At 44.1% G+C, this 21,244-nt stretch overlaps 1 protein-coding gene across 4 annotated transcripts in view; it reads left to right on the top strand.

The window, feature by feature from the left end:
- PAPSS2 (3'-phosphoadenosine 5'-phosphosulfate synthase 2) overlaps window positions 1-21,244 on the top strand; it is a 79,899-nt gene that overhangs the window by 31,501 nt on the left and 27,154 nt on the right. For all 4 annotated transcript variants that reach the window (XM_084845737.1, XM_084845736.1, XM_084845735.1 and 1 more), the window contains exons 2-7: window positions 9,111-9,225; window positions 11,601-11,836; window positions 15,404-15,542; window positions 16,396-16,514; window positions 16,621-16,734; window positions 20,622-20,733. In XM_084845737.1, coding sequence (XP_084701863.1) covers window positions 9,111-9,225; window positions 11,601-11,836; window positions 15,404-15,542; window positions 16,396-16,514; window positions 16,621-16,734; window positions 20,622-20,733 — 835 coding nt within the window. The remainder of the gene's footprint in view (window positions 1-9,110; window positions 9,226-11,600; window positions 11,837-15,403; window positions 15,543-16,395; window positions 16,515-16,620; window positions 16,735-20,621; window positions 20,734-21,244) is intronic.

The raw sequence follows: 21,244 nt of genomic DNA on the forward strand, positions 1-21,244 counted from the left end.
CAGACATGGGTTGTTTCATGTAGTTTCCATGAGGCAGGTATGACATGTAGATGAGTCCAAAAGAGGAATTGGCTTCTCCAGTTTAAAAACTTCCTGAACTTTCTGTTGCTCAGCCTGTATCTGCCTCCCCACTGTTCTGTGGACTGGCTCCCCTTCCCTGTTCTAACCCTGACAAGCACAGAAATCATGCAAATAATAGTAAAAAAATCTTTAGCTTGTTGAGATCCTTAGCATATATGGAAACATCCCTGGGTCAGACTTCATCTTGTTTGATCATTTGGTCATTTGATCATTTGGTCTTGCGACATTGGCCTTCTTTTTGTTGTAATGCCAAACTGTGGTTTAACATTACTTGCACGAAGAGGAATATGCCTCAGGCTCACACACTCCCCATCCCCTCTCCTGCACAGCTGCAAGGAGGAGACTGGATGCTTTTGTTTCCACTTTCAAACTAACCAGATTTTTCCTTACATTCAATCTTAGTGGAAACTATGGTTTGTTTAAACAAGCGAGGATCAAACCATGGCTTATGAGCCTGGCTTGTTAACAAACTGTAGTTTAAACTAATCAGAGTACCGCAAGTTCAAGCAGAATGAGAAACTCTGATAAATTTCAAAGCTTCTGATCACCTCATGACCATGCCAGAGGAGGAGAGGGAAGGGGGAAACACCCGAGCCTGAGGCTTACTTTTGCTCAAGGATATAACATTGACTAAACCGTAGTTTAGTATTATGTCCAAACTGGGCCATTAAGGTCTAAGAAAGATTCCCATTACTTAGCTATGTAGGTGCAACTGGGTTTCCATAAAAGCTGAGTGAGCATCACTGGTCAAAATATCTCATGTTGGGTTCAGGAGGCTCAATTTTTTTTTTACTTGACAAAACACACATGCATTTTTGTTGATCCACTTCTTCACTGTTTTAGAGCAAACTGTGCTCTGAAATTAGGGAAATCCATTGGTCCAGTTTTTCACCAGGAAGTGAAGCTTTTCCATTTGCAGATGGCCATAGCCATGCTACGTATTATTTAAACATAAGCAGGGGACTACTGAACAGGAAGGATTGGCTAGCTGCCATTTTGACTCAGTAGTCCAATTAATTAAAGCTAGTTTTAGACTAACCTTGGTAGCAATTCATTGAGGCTACAATGAAACCGAGCAGCTTCAATATTGCAGTTTAATGTTTCGTAATGCTTTTAAAAGATTAACAAAAAATCATATAGGGGGCATAAACTGAATGTATTACTTTTGTGGTTTCTTTACTCTTGCATAACTTATGTTTCCACTGGTCCTTCAGGCAAGCAAGGCCTTGCTGGAACTGGTTCAGCTTAGGTGTAATAGCTCCAAAGCCTCAGGCAAATTTCAATTCTTCTATACAAATTACATCAGATAGCAGAACTGATTCAAAAGAATCAATTTATTTGAGAACGGAGGAAAAATAGTAGCAGAATGTATTGTTACATTATATTTTTAAAAATCTTTGAAGATTCTGTTTGGCAACTTTTTCATGTAGGCTTGCAAATCTTATTTAGATACAGTTGTTTGTCATCTCTTGAAAACTTGGCAACTAAAACAATGATTATACTATAATAACTTGCAACATCATTGTGGAAAGTTACAGTCTGAAGAATTTACTGCCTTACGTTTGTCATGACTGATAGGGGAAAGGATTCATTTTATTATTGTGTTAGTTGCAAAACTGCCTATAACTTTGACCATGAAATTGCTGACTCACAACTGCAGGCTAATTCTACAGATGAACAAACAGTATGAATAAGTTTTTTTAACTACTTGACTGAAACAGATTTTTTTCTATGTTTTGGGAGACTGTAAAGTATGACATAAAGTATAACATACTATGTAACAACTTTTTAAACCCCCACTTCCCCCTTGTCATACTTCTGCTTCATTCTAAGCAAATCAATATTAAATCTCTGCTTTGTCACAACTTTGCAACTCCATCTCTCCTTGTCCCTGGATGGGTGACTTTTTATAAATGGCACCCAAAGGAAGGAAAAAAAATTGGTGAACATAAATGCAATAAGATATAAACATGTATAGAAATAACTAGGCTCTTAATTGGTTCTGATTACACCTTATTGGAGCAACTGTGTTGGTAGCAACTTTTCCACTTCCACAGATGAAGAGATCTTTTAAAATATGCGTGCTTTGCTGCATTTCACATTAATGATACATTGAAAACTCCCTTTCTTAAAGGTTAGAATATTGTTCAGCTAGCAGTTGAAGAGGAAAATATCAGTCAGTTTGACAGAGGTTTTGGCATTTCAATCTGTCTGCCTCTAACCTGAATGAGTGCTTGTCTGGGGTAACTAGGATGCCTCTGTAGGTCTCCTTAAAAAAACCCTTCTGTGTTACATACTCGGTAGAGGAAAATGACTGGTGTAGAAGTGCCAAAATTAACAAGAATAAAGTGCTAAGATTGTACCAGTGAGCAAAAGTGGTTTCCCTCAGTTTGCTCAAAGAGCACCGAATGAAAAATGAGATCCTGAAACATCAACTGCTGTGGCACTGATGAGTAACCTTAGCTGAGGCCATGGAATCAATGAGTATTTATGCAGGGTGTTCTGTATCACCATGCCAGGTTGTTCATTTTTAGACTACAAGGAGGCCTTTTGGTATCAGAGAGGTTGAGGAGTGCTGCAGTGAATGAGAAGAGCACATACATGAACTGTAGAGTTCCTCAGGGAACATCTTGTCCAGTGTCCTGTTCTGAGGCAGAACACCCTCCCTCCTGTGTCTCAAATATCCCCTGTAAAGCTGTCTTTCCATCATTTCCCTGAAAACCGCAAAGATACAAGGTATACAACTGTATGTGATGTGTTACAGTGCTGGACTGGCCAGGCAGCAATCTTTCTGACCCCACTAGGCCTTGCGCTTCAGCTCAACACCCCAGTACTCAGAGTTAGGCTCCATTTCTTGGTCATGCTGGAATGTGACAAAGAGCAGAAACTGGCTGTCTCTGTATGAAGTTAATACACTCTTGGATAATTACTTTGGAATAAACACCCTATTTCATTGTAGGGTATACTAGTAGTTATGGGACACATAGGCCCAGTTTACACACAATGCCTACCTAGGATTTAAACAAACTCTGGGTAGTCATGAGCGAGTAGGAGCAAGTAAGCAGGCTGACACCTCCCTGCCCACTCCTGCTAAGTTAAACAACAGAGGGTTTGTTCTTGGGTTACAAGTCTGGCTTGTTCTTCCCCTAACAACCTCTAATTCTGGGTTCAGACATTATAATTAACAACCGAGGGACAGTGTGTTCCTTGGTTGTTTAACTCAGTGGGAGTGGTCGGTCGGTTGGGAGCCAGCTTCACTATCACTCTCTTGCCCCTTTTTTGGAGGAATGTCTGACACAACTTTGGCTGAGCAAATGTGCAAACAACTTGTAGATATGGGGCATCTCTACACCAGCCTAAAATCCTGCATTTAAAACAGGGCTTTCTCCTTCCGTTTTAAATGCAGGATCACAACGACTCCCTTTTTCACCCGCTTCCTTTCCGCCCCCCCCTTCCCCCTTCTTCTCCCCGTATCTGAGTCTTCCATTATCTTTCATTGATCTCGCTCCTCTTCTTGCCACTTTTCCTCTTTTCACAGAGGGAACTCAAGTGGAACACGATGGGGTAATTGAATAGCTCATTATCTGAGATCTATTTAAAAACAGAACAACGGGCATTTAGTGCAGGAGATGCCTTGGAGGTTCACAGCATCATGTAGAGAGCCCGCACACTTCCATGAAGGACCAATCTCAATTGCAAGGATAAAAGCTCCATGTGAAGGTCTCCATGGATCCTTATGTAATTAATCAGGTAGCTCTATTCACGGTGGCTGCTAAAAAGATTAAAGCAAAGGTCCTAAAAACTGTTGCAGTAGATTGTGCACATGATTAATTGATTTGATTGGCCTGTTCAACCTTTTTTTCTGTCATTCTTTTTGTGACTGTGTCTCTTTTTTGGTAAAATAGTAAGAACCGATGGTTATATGCAATAAAGTCTGCTGACTGACTATCAACAAGCCATGGTTAACAATTCATGGGTTGTTTCTGAAGAATGAACCAGGTCATAGGGTGCTGTGTGTTAACTGGAAGATTTTCTCTGTTAGAATCTGATGATTTTCTAAAGTCTCTATAGCCTCAGCCACTTCATATCTCCTCTATAGTCACATAACAGTTCAAAGTCCAGGGAGTGGGTGGTTAGTCTGTAGTCTGAATGCTCCCTAGCACTTTCTGTATTGGCACTTTCCAGGCACTTTCATCTGGAATGCAGATGTGACATATACAACCATCTGCATTTCCTCTGTTTTTGTCTGAAGAGTCAGGAGGACTGCACTGCATCGCAGATGCCCACAGTATCAGACGTTTGCATGATACTGATAAGATCTATAAGTATTAATACTTTTTTAAAAGATTAGAAAGGTAGATTTGGGACATATTGGTAAAAGCAGCCATCCTGCTTGTTGTTTCAAGAAACATTTCTCCCCTGGCAGAGCAGATATTTTCAATTTAAAATTTGTAGTACTAGCTTAATAAAGTTATGTTCATAATTTAAACTTGGAATCTGTTATAGGACTCTTTCAATAGTCAGATTTGTTGTTGTTATGTACTGCTAATACTAATGCTACTGCTTTGATGATGAAATTCTTGGCTGTGCTGTAGTCGTTCATCTTTTTAAATTTGGCTTTCCAAACATGTTTTAGGATTCTGAACCATTATAGATTAATGCTGCGATCTTATACCCATTAACCTGGGAGTAAGCCCTATTGAACTCAATCAGACTTACGTATGAGTAGATATGTATAGGATTGTACTTTAAGACAATATTTCCTGGTCAACAATCAAATCTTGTATAATACATACATATACATCAACCCACCCAGTTCTTTAAAAAGGTTTCACGGCACTGGCACATCTACATGCATGACAGAAAGAATGTCAAACTTATGCATATTTAAATAGCAAGAGATTTATTTGCAGGAATGACTTAGGGGTGTGGATTTACTCTGTGCAAAATACAGTCACCAGGGAGTTTTGTCTCTTTTAAGAATGATTCAGCTAAACATGAAAAAAAGAATAAGTCAAAAGGGACCTCGGTCTCATGCTGGAAATTCCTGCAAGCTAAAGAATTCCAATAGTGGGCAGAGTTAGACACATTTTGAGAAACTGTGGAATATTTGAAGACAAGCTTCTTAGAGAACAGGGTGTATCTTAGCGTGAATGTTATATTTTTGAGAGTTGGTTCAGTGAAGATACAAAGAGTGTGAGCAGGAAAGCCTGCTGTTCAAACCTCTCCTCACTGATAAACTCAACAGGTGATGTGACCTAGGCAAGTTTCTGCCCATGATTCTGCACAATGGGAATAAAAATATTGAATTTCCTTCTAGGATGTTTGTACAAATTGCCGAGATGTGTGGAGCACTTACAGTGTAATCCTGTGCAGTTCTACCCAGAAGGAAGTCCCACTGTTTTTTAGTAGGGCTTACCCCCTAGCATTCCCCCCATGCTGTCTGGGGAATGCTAGGAGATGTAGGACTTTTTTCTGTCTAAACAAGGATAGGATTGCACCCTTCGTGTGTTTACAATCTATAATACAGCCATTGAATTGCCAGTACTAGCCTGGCAATTAATTCCATGCAGGCAAATGAAAGGGGCTGGTGGAGGTGGGGCAGGGGAGGTTGGAGTATTCCATCATCTCTCCGTTCCTCCCCAGCTAGCAAATGGTTTTGCAGGCTAGTGTCTTTTGAGGGCTTTTTTTTTTTTTTTTTTTACAAGACTGATATAATGTAAATGAGGCAAAACAGCTGGCCCAATTCACCACCCTGATTTGCAGGTGGTGGTAGGAGCTGGGGTGGCCATTTCAGAGGGGTGGAGGGCAAATTGGTTCATTTGTTTCAGGAGGAGGGGAATGCTTACCAACAGCTTATTTTCACATTTTTCCCCTTAAACTTGTTAAAAGCTGCCTACAGTGAGGATGAAGGCAGTAGGCTTCCTCTCTTCTCCTTCCCACCCCTTCTCCTCCCACATTTAAATTTAAAGCCATGGTGGCTGGAGCAAAAGTTCCAGCCACCATGTTTCCCCCTACTCCCAGCATGCCTCTGGAATTTCAAATAATCCCTACCTTACCATGTATTATTATTATTACTTTCTATGTATTGTTATTACATACTATATGTCTGTGATATAAATACTGAAACTGGTTGCAAGCTAAATCACCAAAACCCATAGTTCAGGGTGGGTGATTTTGCATGAGAGACCTTTTAAAAGCCTGATTTTTTTCATAAATGGAAAGGAATGTGTGTGTCCTGATTATTAGATAATTTTGACTTGGTCTAGAGCAGCCAATAAGACCATCTGTTGTTTACTACAAAAAATCTCATAAGCAGTTCTTTGTCATACAACAATAACAATAATAAAAGAGTTTTTATGTTGAAAAGGTCAGACCATTCTAGTTTCATAGCCTCCCTTCTTCTACTTCGCTTTTCCCCCCTCTGAAGAGATTGCAAGTTAGCACTGCAGTCAGCTATATAAGAGGGAGTGACAGTTCTTTCACAGGAGCAAATCTGCTTGTGAGGGAACAGCTGCTCCTGGTGCTTGACTGGGCAGGGTGGAACACTTACTCCCAAGTAAATCCACTAATGGGTAGACCTGCTAGCTTGCCACTTGAAACAGCAAGGTGGGCCTCTACCTGTGAATGGACCAACCTACTCGTAAAAAAGCATCCTAGTCCAAGTTTCAAGCTTCAGCCTACACGGGGCAGTACACCCTTTGCTATTTGTATTTATTTTATTTTTATTATTTTATTATTAAATTTATTAATCGCCCATCTGGCTGGTCACCATGCCACTCTAGGCGATGTACAACATATAATAAAACAGTTTAAAACAATAAAATTCTACAATAAAAACGTTTTCTAAAATACCCTAACCCACCCCAAATGCCTGCCTCAACAACCAAGTTTTTAATGCACGGCGGAAGCTCATTAAAGAGGGGGCATGGCAGAGTTCCCTAGGGAGGGAGTTCCACAGAGTGGGGGCCACCACAGAAAAGGCCCTCTCCCTCGTCCCCACCAGTCTAGCTGTCCTGGCTGATGGGACAGAGAGAAGGCCATCCAAGGCTGATCTTGTTAAGCGGCCTGTTTGGTGTTGCTGGAGGTGCTCCTTAAGATAGGCTGGGTCTGAACTGCATAGCGTTTTAAAGGTCAAAACCAACACCTTGAATTTGGCCCGGAAAACAACTGGTAACCAGTGCAACTCCTTCAGTACTGGAGTGATGTGATCTCGCCGGCGGCTGCCTTTATAATCAGGCGAGCTGCCGTGTTCTGTACCAGCTGCAGCTTCCGAACTGTCTTCAAGGGTAACCCCACATAGAGCACATTACAGTAGTCTAAACGAGAGGAGACCAGGGCATGTACTACCAATGGGAGCAGATGGTCGGGAAGGAAGGGGCGCAGCCGCCGTATCAGATGGAGTTGATACTGCGCTGTCTGGCTCACAGCTGACACCTGAGCCTCCATGGACAGCTGGGAGTCCAAAATGACCCCCAGGCTGCAGACCTGGTCTTTCAAGGGTAGCCGTACCCCATTCAACACCAGGTCAGCATCCCCCAGCCTCCTCTTGTCTCCCACCAAAAGTACCTCGGTCTTGTCAGGGTTCAGCTTCAGCTTATTCCTCCCCATCCAGCCACTCACCGTCTCCAGACATTTGGACAGGGATTCTACAGCCAACCTTGGTGAAGATTTGAACGAGAGGTAGAGCTGCGTGTCATCCGCATATTGATGACACCGCACCCCAAACCTCCTGATAATAGCCCCCAGTGGCTTCATATAGATGTTAAATAGCATCGGGGAGAGGATGGAACCCTGTGGCACCCCACAAGTGAGTGGCCACGGGTCCGAAACCTCTTCTCCCAGTGCTACCCACTGGTACCTGCCGGAGAGGAAGGACCGGAACCACTGCAATACGGTGTCTCCAATGCCCAACCCCTCCAGGCGGTCCAGGAGGATACCGTGGGCAATGGTATAAAAAACCGCTGAGAGGTCAAGGAGAACAAGGAAGGAGCATTCACCCCTATCCAGAGCCCTAGACACTGTAGACATTGCAAAAAAAATTTTGGAGGGAAATATTTTCTTCTTTAATCAGGTTCTGAGTTTACTGCAACAAAACCTGAAAGTGGAACCCTGTTGAAGGACACTACTGGGATGAGGTGTGGACTACACCAGCTGATACAGTCAGCGCCAGCTCTACCATTAGGCGGAGTGAGGCAACCACCTCAGGTGGGAGTTGCTGGAGAACAGTGGTGGCAGCCTCCAAACTGTTCCTCATGAACTGTCCAGCTGTTGTTGGAGGACAGAGCTAAGTATGCCCCACAACCTTACTGAGCCCCCTAAACTAGCCTGCTATCTCAGGTGTGGTAGAGAATACTGCCACATTGCCAGTTGAAGATTCACTGCTTCTGTATATGGATTGGGGAGGGGGAACCATCTTGTCCTCCTCAGGTAGCAAAATGTCTTTGGCTGGCCCTGGATGCAGACAATATGTAAGTGGCATCCAATAGTGATAAAAATATTTCTTACCTATTTCGTATCTCTCTCTGCATGGAACTTTCCTCACTCCCAAACCCCAGGGAACAAATGTGGCCATTCAGCTCATTCAGTCCCTACAAACCATCTGGTGTCCTGTAATCTCAGCCTAAACCCACTTATTCATAGTTGGCATTGCAGTCCTAGATAACCGTAGGCCGCACTGAGTGAACTGTGATACTGGCTTGTGAGTATTTTATGCAACATTGTACTCCTTTTTTCAAGGTCCTTTATGTCTAATTAGTACTGCAGCACTGAGTCAAGACATGCGAAATGCTACACTATAAGAAAGCAGAGTTTTTCTTAGACAAGCATTTCTGAAGCCAAAGATAGGAGAGGGCCTTGTCACTCTGTGGTTGCATGTTAGTGTATTAGAGTATGTGTGGCTTTACAAAAAAAAAATATGAGTGCTTGTTGTTGCATTGTAATACGCTTAAATTGGAAGTGGGGGTGGTATTGTCAGTCATAGCAACAATGGTTGTATGTTCTTTTCATGTGTGTTTTTGTTTTCTTAGAATCTCCATAAGTCTACGAATGTGGTATACCAAGCTCATCACGTTAGCAGAAGTAAGAGAGGACAAATTGTGGGCACAAGAGGTGGATTTCGCGGCTGTACAGTATGGCTAACAGGTATCATATTCCTGATTAACTCAGCAAATTGACACATGGAGAAGCTCTATTTCTATTTAAATTTGCATTAGAAGAATAAAAAAATCACAAATACATAGCCTAATAACTCAAGGAGTGTAACTGGATCCATGATTATAAGTTGCACATAAGAAAAAAGAAATGAATATTATTAACCATTCAGTTCAGTATAAGCAAGCGAAGGAAATTCCAAAATAGTTCCAAAAAGTGATGCTAGTACTTTATAGTGAACTTCCATGATGCAAAATACTTCAAAAGATTTATGAGTCATATTCAAAAACTTGGAGGCTTCCGATATTCCTGAAGCCAGCAGTGTGGGAGGAGCGGCAGAGGTGATCTTCAGTCCCTGTCTTCCATCTTTGGCAATTTTCACTAGACAGGCTGTTAAGTGAGGTGCTTTGGAGGGGGAGGGAAGGAAGCTCGAGGAGACTCAGGATATCTTGTATTCTGGCCTCTCTGGTCTCCTCCCATCCCTGCCCACCCGAACACCGTCTTTTCTCCTTCTCTGAGGTTGCTTTTCCAACCTTGAAGGGCAGCCAGCTGTGAGGGGGAGTGTGGTTGGATCTCTGACTCCAACTTCTGAGGTTGGAGCACTCTCTTCAACCTCGAAAGGGTTCTTCTGAGCATTCCTGTGATTGCTGGGATGCTCTCCTAGGGACCATAGGATTGCCCTCTTCGTGTTATATCAGGACTAGATAAACTGTGGTTAGTCTTAGCCATGGTTTGTGAAAAGAATCCAGTTTCAAACTATGGTTTGTGAAACTGGCTTGATTAGAGATGTAAGATTTACAGAAATTTTGAAGCCATGGGAAAAAAAAGATTTCCCCCCTAGAAAAAACCCAGAAATTTTGGGAAAAATAGAAAAACATGCAATACTTCTTTTAAATGCTCTTTACAGACCTAAAGTCATTTTGAGATCACTCCTATCGCCCCTAGACAGCATCTGGGGTGCCATAGGATGCTGCAGATCTCCTCCTCCATGCTTGTAGACACAGCTATGAGCACAGAGGAGGACATCTGATCATGGATCTTCCCTCCTCACCTCCTCCCAGCCACTGCAGAAAGGTCACAACTGAGACCTCATCAGGGAAGTCGGAGAAGGAGAAAAGGGGACATGCTGGCGGATGGGGATTTGGCGGGGAGGGGAGATGAAAGGCCACAGTACACAATATCCTATGGGCTCACCAATCCCCTCCCCACCCACCACAAGATGTAGTGATGGCCACCAATTTGGATGGCTTGAAAAGGAGACTGGACAAATTCATGGAGGATAAGGCTATCAATGGCTACCACTCCTGATGGCAATATGCTACTGCCAATGTCAGAGGCAGTATGCATATGTACCCCTGGGGAATATGGGCAGGAGGGTGCTGTTGCACTCATGTCCTGCTTGTGGGTTTTCTGTGGGCAGCTGGTTGGCCACTGTGTGAATAGAATGCTGGACTAGATGGACCCTTGGTCTGATCCAGCACAGCTCTTCTTATGTTCTTATGTAAGTCAGCTAGATGGGCTCAGAAGACCATCTAGCTGCTTTTTGTATTTTAAATGGAGGAACATGCCCTGCCTGGCTCTTAACAGCAGGGCATAAGATAGGCAGATGGCTCTGAACTCAGAGCCCTCTGTCTATCAGGAGCACAACCCATAGGACTACATCCTTCCTTGCTTTCGGACAGCCTTCCCCAACCTGGTGCCCTCCAGATGTTTTTGGATTTCAGCTTCCATCAGCCCCAGGAAGCATGGCCAATATTTGGGAATGTTGGGTGTTTTAGTCCAAAACATCTGGAGGGTACCAGGTTGGGGAGGGCTGCTTTAGGAACATAAAAGATATTATGTATAATTTGGTTTGTTCCACATCAGAGTTCAGAGCCAAATTATTTTCTTATTTATGAGCATGTGATATAGTCAGATCTGTTCAACTCTTTGTTTCTTCTTCCCTTTCAAACATTACATCAGCTCAGCCAGCCAGCTTACCCAGCAGCTCAGCCAATGGATAAACATCCACCAAGATGATAGGAGACACACACACACACACACACACACACACACACACGTTAGATAGAATCATAGACTCATAGGGTTGGAAGGGCCCTACAAGACTGTCAAGTCCAACCCCTTGCTCAGTGCAGGAAGCCTGATTCTCAAGCTCCAAGTACTAACCAGTGCTGACTCTGCTTAGCTTCCAAGATCAGACAAGATCAGGCACATCCAAATGTAGTTATAAGGAACAAAGATGTTTATTCAATGAGTTATGTTGCATGTGTTTTGCAATTAATTTTATGACACTTTTATGAATTTGAGAGATTTTGGTGTACACAGAACATTACAGATTTGTTTCATATGCTACCTATGATTAACAGGTCTTTCCGGTGCTGGTAAGACAACCATTGGATTTGCACTTGAAGAATACCTTGTGTCTCATGGCATCCCTTGCTACTCCCTTGATGGGGATAACATTCGCCACGGTCTCAACAAAAATCTAGGTTTCTCTGCTGATGACCGAGAAGAAAACATCCGCCGTATTGCTGAAGTTGCCAGGCTGTTTGCTGATGCTGGCCTGGTTTGCATAACTAGTTTCATTTCTCCTTACACAAAGGTAAACCTGTCAAAATAATTCTTCCAAGAAACTGCATATTTTCGCATCTGTTTTAAAAAACTGCTTTTGCTAGTATTTGTTCTCTTGAACTGTGCAACTTTCAACAAATATTAGCAAAGGTAGCTTTTTAAAAAGGATGGAAAATATGCAGTTTCTACATTAAATGTTTTGATATAACAGCAGTTATGAAAAAACCCAAGCTCTTCTAAATGTCTTACTTTCCATGTAAAGTGGGGTTAGAATCGAAGCGGATGTAATACTCATATTGAAATTATGCAAATATAGTGAGATCTGTTATAAAATATAAATACACCTCTAGCATTACCTAGGGAGGTAGTGGGCTCTCCCACACTGGAGGCGTTCAAGACGAGGCTGGACAGCCATCTGTCAGGGATGCTCTGACTTGCATTCCTGCATTGAGCAGGGGGTTGGACTCGATGGCCTTGTAGGCCCCTTCCAACCCTACTATTCTATGATTCTGTGATTATTAGCAAGAACTGAGAGAGTCCATTTTTTCATGAAGAAGGGGCTGTTCTCTTTTGGAATATAACACCCCTGTACATTATCAAAGCCTCTGTGCTTTATCAATGCTGCTTTCAAAAATCACCTAGCCATACAAGGAGCATCCTGCTGTGTGGGTGTTCGTCTTTGTCTTGATGAAGCATGGCAAACAGAAGAATGGAGTTACTGAGATGGCTGTTCCCCATGGCCCTGTAGGGGGTTGTAACTTATCTTGGTCTTCCTCCTCTTTCTCCTGCCATGGTCGCCTTTAAGAAGGTATGTCCTTCGTGATGTCCAGTCCTTCCTCCTCCCATCACTCTGCTCACATTTGCCATTGGTTCTATATCTTTGTCTCTTTGATGGATACTGCCACCGCTAGATATACTTCGTGGAGCCAAAATCCTATAGCTAAATGAAACTCCCAGTTTCAGCCTCTATCTGGAAGCATAACGTCTGGACTGGCTTTATCATTGCACATTGTGGCCATTTCCAGCTACCGTGGTCGTGACAGCCTTTCCCACCAGTACTTTCTCCAACTCCCCACCCCCACCACTCCCTGGTACCCACTTGTGCCCCCCACCAATGTCTCCTCCCCAACCCTCTCCCACTAGTCCAGCCCATCACAGGAGCACATGTTTTTGTTAGTATGTTTTATACTGACAAGACTTAGAGCAGGTGTCCCCAACACAGGACCTCCAGTTGTGCCCACAAAGTGCAATCCCAGCTCCCTTCAAAAAAATAATTTTAATAAAAACTTGAAAGATGTTTGGGTGCCAGGTTCTCCTTCCTGTTCTTGAATGTGCTGCTGATCAGCAGTTTGGCGGGCAGGAAGAGAAGGAAAGAGTTGCTTCCTGGCCCCACCCAATCTTCCACTCCTACAGACCTTTCCCCTTTGCTCTCCCTCTCTGTCCACTCCCAGCCAATAGCCTTCCTGTTTCTCTCCCCCAACCCTTTTCTTGCTGTTTCTCTCCCCTCTACTCCTTTGCTTTGCTATTTCCCCTCCCAGCCTCTATCCTCACTATTTCTCCACCCAGCTCTTGTGTTTCTCTCTGCCTTAGCCTCCAGCCTTCGTATTTCTCTCTTCTCTACTTCTTTGCCTTGCAATTTTCCCCTCTCCTGTGGTTAAGACGCTGAGCTGCAGACTGGAAGGTCGGCAGGTCGGCAGTTCGAGACCCGAGTGCTGCGTGACGGAGTGAGCTCCCGTCTTCAGTCCCAGCTTCTGCCAACCTAGCAGTTCGAAAGCAAGAAATTGCAAGTAGATAAATAGGTACCGCCTCAGCGGGGAAGGTAACAGCGTTTCGTGCACCTGGGTGTTCAGTCATGCCGGCCACATGACCACGGAAGCGTCTTTGGACAGCGCTGGCTCTTCGGCTTAGAAACGGGGATGAGCACCGCACCCTAGAGTCGGACACGACTGGTTGGGGACACCTTTACCTTTATTCTCCCCCAACTCTTTACCTCACTGTTTCTCCCCCTCCTAACCTTTAGCCTTCCCTGGTACCCAGCTGTGTTTCCCCCTAATGTCTCCTTCCCCTACCAGTAGGCCAGCCCATCACAGAAGCACATGCTTTCGTTAGTATTGATACTGAAAAGTTAGATTTTATTTAAGACATTGTGATATTGCTAAGTGAAGACATTATATCAGAACTTGGCTATGTAAAAATCAGTATTCTTGGCCAGTTTTTAACCTGATGTAATGTTTGAAAGGGAAGAAGGAATGAAGAGTTGAACAGATCTGGATATCGCATGCTCATAAATAAGAAAATAATTTGGCTCTGAACTCTGATGTGGAAAAATGAAGGTCTAGGCAAAGCTTTTGCTAGTTAGCACACTCAGTCAGGGCCAACAGCAGAGTCCAGCGGGCCCTCAGCATTTTGCTGCTAATGGGCCCTTGCCTCTCCTCCCATTGCTCCCACCCACCTCCAGAGAAGGCTCTTGCCTGCCTACCTTCACAGCCCCTTCCCCGCATGCCTGTTGACACCTCAGAAGATCCTCACCCAGCCGCCTGTTCGCTGCTGCGAAAGCGCCTTGTTCCTTTGCCCACCCTGCCCACCGCTGCTGCTGCTGTTGCAGTCCTTTACCACCCACCCACCCACCGCTGCTGCTGCCGCCACCGTCACCACTGCAACCCCTGCCCACCCATCCAGGTTTTTTAACATGGGGGTTAGCGGCAGTGGCAGCTTTTCCTCCTCTTCAGCTGGCCAGACCCACTGGCAAAGTGCCATGGCACCTGGTCCCCCAAGCTTGCAGGCCCTGTGTGGGATTTGTTAAAGTTTTTGTTTTACTTATGTTTTAAGTAGCAGCAGTCTGAAGTAATCGGATGCTGCCTGTGGTGGTGGTGGTGGTGGTGGTAGGGACTCAGCCAATGAGGGCAAAGGAATAAAGATCAAATGTGCCCTCATTGGCCATGCCCCCCCACAGGAAGCATCTGATTGGTGCAGATTGCTGTTACTCAAAATGTACGTTTTAAAAAGATTAATTTAAAATGGGACACTGCAGGGCCTGCAGGCCCAGCTGTGATGCAGACCTTTTGGCTAGGTGGGCGAGGAAGAAGAGGAAGATGGCGGCAGCTGCAGCAGGTAGCTCTGGGAGAGGGAGAGGCCTTCTGAGTCACCAGGCCCTCAGCAGCCGCCTGGCTGTGCTGACCCCTGATGCCGGGCCTGCACTCAGTGACATTACTGCTGCTGCTTCTACTTAGAATGTGTTTAATGCCAGTAGTGTACTAGGAGCGGCAAAGAAAAAGGGTGGGCAGATTGTCATTTGTGGTCAACCAATTACAGCTAAGTTGGGAGCTACGTAAGCACAAGCATGCCCACTCTGGCTAAAATGGGAATGGGATGGGGCCTGGAACAGGGTTGCATGGTGTGCACCAGAGACAGGCAACCTGGGGCCCTCCAGATGTTTTGGGCTACAACTCCCAGAGTTCCTGACCGTTGGCCATGCTGGCTGGAGCTTACTTATGAGAGTTGTGTCTGTGTCTGTTTGTATCCCAATGCAACAGAGAAAAATAATAATGATACTGGGATTGCTGCATTATCATTTTCTACTTATCCTTTCTTTATACAGGATCGAGAGAATGCACGGAAGATTCTTGAGTCAGCCGGACTCCCATTCTTTGAAGTCTTTGTGGATGCACCTCTGAACATCTGTGAGAGCAGGGATGTAAAAGGCCTTTACAAGAAAGCACGAGCTGGAGAAATCAAAGGTACGGCAATTCTGTGGCCACTGATAAGGGCCGCAGCGCCTATTCCTCACACAGAGTCCCCACCCCAAAGCGAGAGCTTCAATCAGAAGTCTCCTTGAACGGCTTTGGTTGGCTTTGGCTGCACCCTGAACCACTTTGAACAAGAGTAATTAGATAAACCTCTGAGAGATGCTGGGGGCCTGCTGGGCCATGGCTGACTGGGCAGGCATGAACCTGCCACAGCTGTGATGTATCAGCGACAGGGGACTCCAGTAGCACATGTTCTAGCCTTAAGCCTAGTTAGCTGGAGGAAGGTATGCTGCATTGCAGGGTGTAGAACTTCTTTCAGCCCAAGGGCCAAATTCCATTCCAGAGATGCTTTTGGGGGCCACCTTCCAATGGTGGGTGGAGTGAAAGGCAAAAGGGTAGGACCAAACTACAAAAAATACCAGCATATTCTAAAGCTCTTATTGTCAGTAACTAAGCCTTAGGAGAAGCATTTCATCTTTTTACAATGGGAGAAAAATGGCACAAAATCCTGGAAACTACCTAATGATTGGCAGTTGGGGAAAGAAGGGGGGCATCGGAAGGGGAGTGTTCTTCAGGGTAACCCTGGGGGGCTGGATTGGGACCCCCAGAGGGCTGGGTTTGGCCCCAGACCTGAGGTTCTGCACACCTGTTGTATTAGGAGGTAACTGTTTCTGCATAGAGTTTTGACCTATGCCATTGGTAAGAAGTCTCCAGCAGTTAATACAAAGGACACACAAGCTTTTCATAAGCATGAATGTCCTGAAAGAGAATATGTTTGCTTTGCTATGTTTACCATTTGATTGGCATGTTATTCTCTCAAGTAAATGAATTGCCCACGATCTAGGCTTCACTGGAATTGATTCAGAATATGAAAAACCAGAAATGCCTGAACTTGTTTTGAAAACCAACATTTATTCAGTGACTGAATGCATTCAGAACATCGTGGAGCTCTTACAAGAACAGGTAATCCTGCTTTGGCATGAATATGTAACTGGACATAGAAAAAAATGTGAGTGTCTTTTCACAGATCCACTTGTGACAATTAATGTTTCTGCTTTTTATCCACTAGAACATTGTTCCTCCAACTGCAATCAAGGATGTTCTTGAACTGTTTGTACCTGAAAACAAAGTTGAACAAGCATGGGCTGAAGCCAATACACTGCCTTCTGTAAAAATCACCAAGGTAGGTGATGAGTTGTGGAGGTGTCGTTGTGTCAGTCCAGCCTTCCAGATGTACTGGACTGCAACTTCCATCATTCTTTCTACATTTGAACGTATCGCCGACCGTTGTCAGCTTCATTTGGACGTTTATTTAGATATATATAGACTGCTTATATTAATGTATAGATTTGAAATAGAAGTTTTTAATCTTTTCCTTTCTCCTTTTTTTTTTTTTTTTTAATTAATGGCGTTATGAACAATTATTGCTATGGAAAGGGCCCCCAGAAAGGCTCCTGTCTTCTCAGCTAAGTCTAGCAGAAGTCCTTGGCCCCTACGGTGTATCACAATAGCAAAGGGAAGCTAATGAAAGAATTTATATGTTGCCATTAAGTCTCAGGCACTCAGAATCAAAATAGAAATGACCATCAGTGTCTGGTTGGTACCTAAGCTTATCCATGCTTTTAGATCCATGCTTTTCAAACTGTCCACTAAGGAACTGCAGGGTTACTCAGAAGCTTATCCAGGGTTTCTCAATAAGACCAGCGGTGGCAGACAAATGTCTATAGAAGGCCTCTTTCCCACCACTCTACTACTTATCCTTTGCAATAAGCAGCTGCTGGATGAGAGTGCTGGATGTGTTTTATGGCAGAGGTGGGCAGCAGGTAGATTTCCTGATATCTTGGACCTCAACTCTCAGAAGCCCCTGCCAGCATGGCCAATGTCAGAAATGCTGGGAAATGGATTCCACAACATCTGGAGACCTACTTGCTGCCCACACCTGTTCTAGTGTACATACTCACTTCATGCACCCCTATCATGAGGCCCAATAGCTGTGGGCAGCATTCTCTGCTCATTCTGAGTACATCTTAAAGCTCTACCTCTTCAGCCTCATGCAGGGCTTCTGCAACCAGTGTGCAGAGGTTCCTTGACAGACAGTGTAGAAGAGATTCTCTGATGGTAAGAAATCTGAAAACCACTGTCCTAGTTTTTTTTTTAAAAAAAATAAACCTTGCACTTTTGTCCTTTGCGTATGATGAATATTCAGCAACCACTATAGTCAACAGTTCTGCTGGGTTATTCCCAACGTCTTTTTTCTTTGGTGCTCTTAAACTAGAGAGGGAAGAACTAGCAATTTTCGAGGTTGCCCAAATTCTCTGAAATACAGTTTCATGCTCATTTTTGCCTTGCTCCCTTTGTCAATCTGTTTTTCGGCTTGTATGAACAGGAAAAGTGCCCATTTCGAATGGGGAAAAAGTGCATTTCTGCCCATATTTTTCAAAAGTGTGCACTTCTCCCTATTTGAACGCGACTGCAGTTTTAATGGATTTGTGAACATTTCTTGAGAAGTGTTCTACTGGTCTGGAATTGAGAACATGACATTTTCAGATGATCTGTGAACATAAACTACATTCTCGTACATCCCTTAAATGCAGTGTTGTTTCCAATGACACATGTAGCCACCTACTGGCTAATATTTGCAGATGCAGTCACTCATTTTCACACGTCTGTGTCGTTGGAAATGAATGCCAAGCTAATGCATCGTGCCTGTCCTTTTGTTCCTGTAGAAATACTAGTTTGGGCTGGCATGTCCCGTATCCAGTGGAGACTGTTGGCTCTGTTGTCAGTGCTTTGCGCCTTGGACAACTCCTTTAGAGTCCTGACTGAAACCTGGAACAGATTCACTACCCCACTGACATCCTAGCCACCAGCCTCCACTTGCCCGTATCATAAGATAATTAAGGTCAACCTGGGTTAGCATTTTGATGCAAGACCACAGCTCACCCTTCCCCAACCTGGTGCTCTCCAGATGTGTTGGGCTACAACTCCCATGAACCCAGCCAGCAACACATCTGGAGGGCACCAGATTGGGAAAGGCAGTCATAGTTAATAGACTCAGGATGAAACTAGATGTGATACTGATTGTTTGAATGCAATTAATGTGCACTTCAACAAAAATATATAAACAGCAGCGTGGGGTGGGTGGGCAGGAGCAGAACTGCAGGCAGTAGGTAGGGAGAATTTAACCCTTTCCCCCCTCACCCCAGAAGCGTGGATCAGCAGGGAAGACTCTGTTAACCCCAACAGGTGATGCAGGTTACTGTGTTCTTTCTCCTGAATTATTTTTGCACAATTAATATCCTGAGAGATTCCTACAGAGTCAAAGTCTGTTTTGCCATTTCTTAATTCTGACATTTAATGGAGCTGTGGTTACTAGCTTAGTATAATGATAGCTTATCTATATCTTTTGTTTGTTTGTTTTTAAAAAGTCTTGCCCGCCTTTTAGGGCAGAAGCCCACCCAAGGCAGCTCACAGCAATAAAATACATAAAAACAGTTAAAATATTAAAAGCGATAAAAACATAAACACAATAGAATAGCAATACAACAACAATAAAAGCCTACAATAAAACCAGCAGCAGCAGCAGCAATAACAGCAGTCATATCAAGAGAAGGCCATGGTAAAATAATATGTTTTCAAGGCCTTTTTAAAAGCCTGCCATGACGGAACATGGCGGACCTCTGATGGCAACTTGTTCCAAAGGTGTGGGGCCACTGCAGAGAAGGCCCTCTCACGTGTGGTCACCCACCTGACTGCTCACGAGTGGGCAAATGAGAAGGGCCTTTCTTTCTTATCTTCAAGTGTGGGCAGATTGATATGGGTAGAGGCGGTCCTTCAAGTAACTTGGTCCCAAACCGTTTAAGACTTTAAAGGTCAAAATCAGCACTTTAACTTGGGCTTGGAAACACACGGGTAAGCAGTGCAGCTGATGGCACCAATCTCTTGGCACCAGTTCCAACATTCCAGCCCTGTTCAGAAGTAGCCCTCATGCGGATGAATGCATGAGGGGTGGGTGGAGCCACACTGCCTAGCCATGCCCCTAACCTTGTGCATGGTGACTAGCCCCACTCCCTGGTGTCCATGCGAACTACAGTGTGAACATCTGCAAGGAGGCAACCTGTACATGTCAGAGAGCATCATGCATACAGAGGACAGGACTAGTCTGCATGATCATGCAGTGTTCCAGATTGCACAGAAGCCTTTGCGCATACAGGTGTAGATACAAAGGCTGTCTCCCTGCAGACATTTGCACTGTAGGTGAAGATGCCAGGGGGCAGGGCTGGTCATCCCACATGACATCAGGAGTTGTGCTAGTCGTTGTTGCCCCCATTAGGCACCACCACCACGTGTTCATCCAGTGCATGAGGGATACTTCCAAATAGGGCTTAGATTGTCGAAGGAACAGAATTCAGGTTGGGATCATGTCAATATAAGCTGGCTCTAAATGTATTTTTAGATCCAAGTGGGTAGGGGAACCCAAACCTGCCCCATACACAGTTAGTAATGGAGCAGGAAGCAGGTCCCTCCCCCACCCCCACAACAATGTCCCCAAGTATTAATTCCTGTTATTAATTCCTACATAAGAGAATGACGGCCGCTCCTATTGAGAAAAGTAAATAATTGCATTTGGGGACCACGTTGCATCGCCCATCAGTCCTGATACTGTGTGATCTGGCCATGAATCAGGGGGAACCTCCTGTGGAGATGCTTCTGTATATGCTGAGCAAACATTCACTCACTATATTGGGCTTTACCTGCAAACATAACATGCCCATCAGAATGATGGACATTTGCTAGTAGATAATACATGGTTTTGATTCTTTTTTCTTTGTATTTAGTTAGAAGTTCATTTTACCTTTTTAATAATTTAGTACATTGCATCTATGCTCTTTTAGTAATGCACATGTCGTTGCTTTTATCTTCAAAAAGGTATGTATTTTTTGGCTCAAGGAATTGGGGACAGTCAATTAGAAAACAATTTGCAAACAGTCGCTAAAACTAAAGGTTAAAAACAGGCAGCCCTGACTCATGTGTAAATCTGCCAAATGCTGTTCTCTCTTTTTTTTCCAGTTGGATCTACAGTGGGTTCAAGTCCTAAGTGAAGGTTGGGCCACCCCATTGAAAGGGTTCATGCGGGAGAGAGAATACTTGCAAGTTATCCATTTTGGCACCTTGCTTGATGGTATGATTTGCTGGTTCCTACACTTTGTCCTTAGAGCTTTTGTCTGCCTTTGCACACAGTTTTGGAAATTCAGTTGAAGAAATTAGTTTTGGGGAGCAGCTCAGGCTGTCAGACAAGCTGTCCTTGAAATAAAGTAGAACATTTAAAAGCAGAAACCCCAGTGAGCGTTCCCAAAGGAGCTTTTTCGATGATGTCCTGAGTTGTAAGTCTCCAGGGTTCCAAATGTTATTTGTGGTATAGAGGATAGAGGGCCAGACTAGCGAGACTTGGGTTCATGTCTCCATGAATCTCACTGGGTGATCATGGACCACTTACTGGACATAATCCAGCAGAAGTTAGTCACCAGTAAGGGTGCTTCCAGATAGATGGCTCCTGGCGCTACTAATGAAACAACATTGTGCAACTGTGTTGTCTTTTTCTCCTAATTTTTTTATGGTAAGAGAAAAGATGGAAGAAGCAATGCGAAAACATGGTAGGGTTACAACTGGAGGAAGATGTTCTCTGGATCCAT

The sequence above is a fragment of the Heloderma suspectum genome, chromosome 3 (assembly GCF_057233095.1).
Source record: "Heloderma suspectum isolate Gila_16-S chromosome 3, 16-S_ref, whole genome shotgun sequence".
Taxonomy (NCBI): Eukaryota; Metazoa; Chordata; class Lepidosauria; order Squamata; family Helodermatidae; genus Heloderma; species Heloderma suspectum.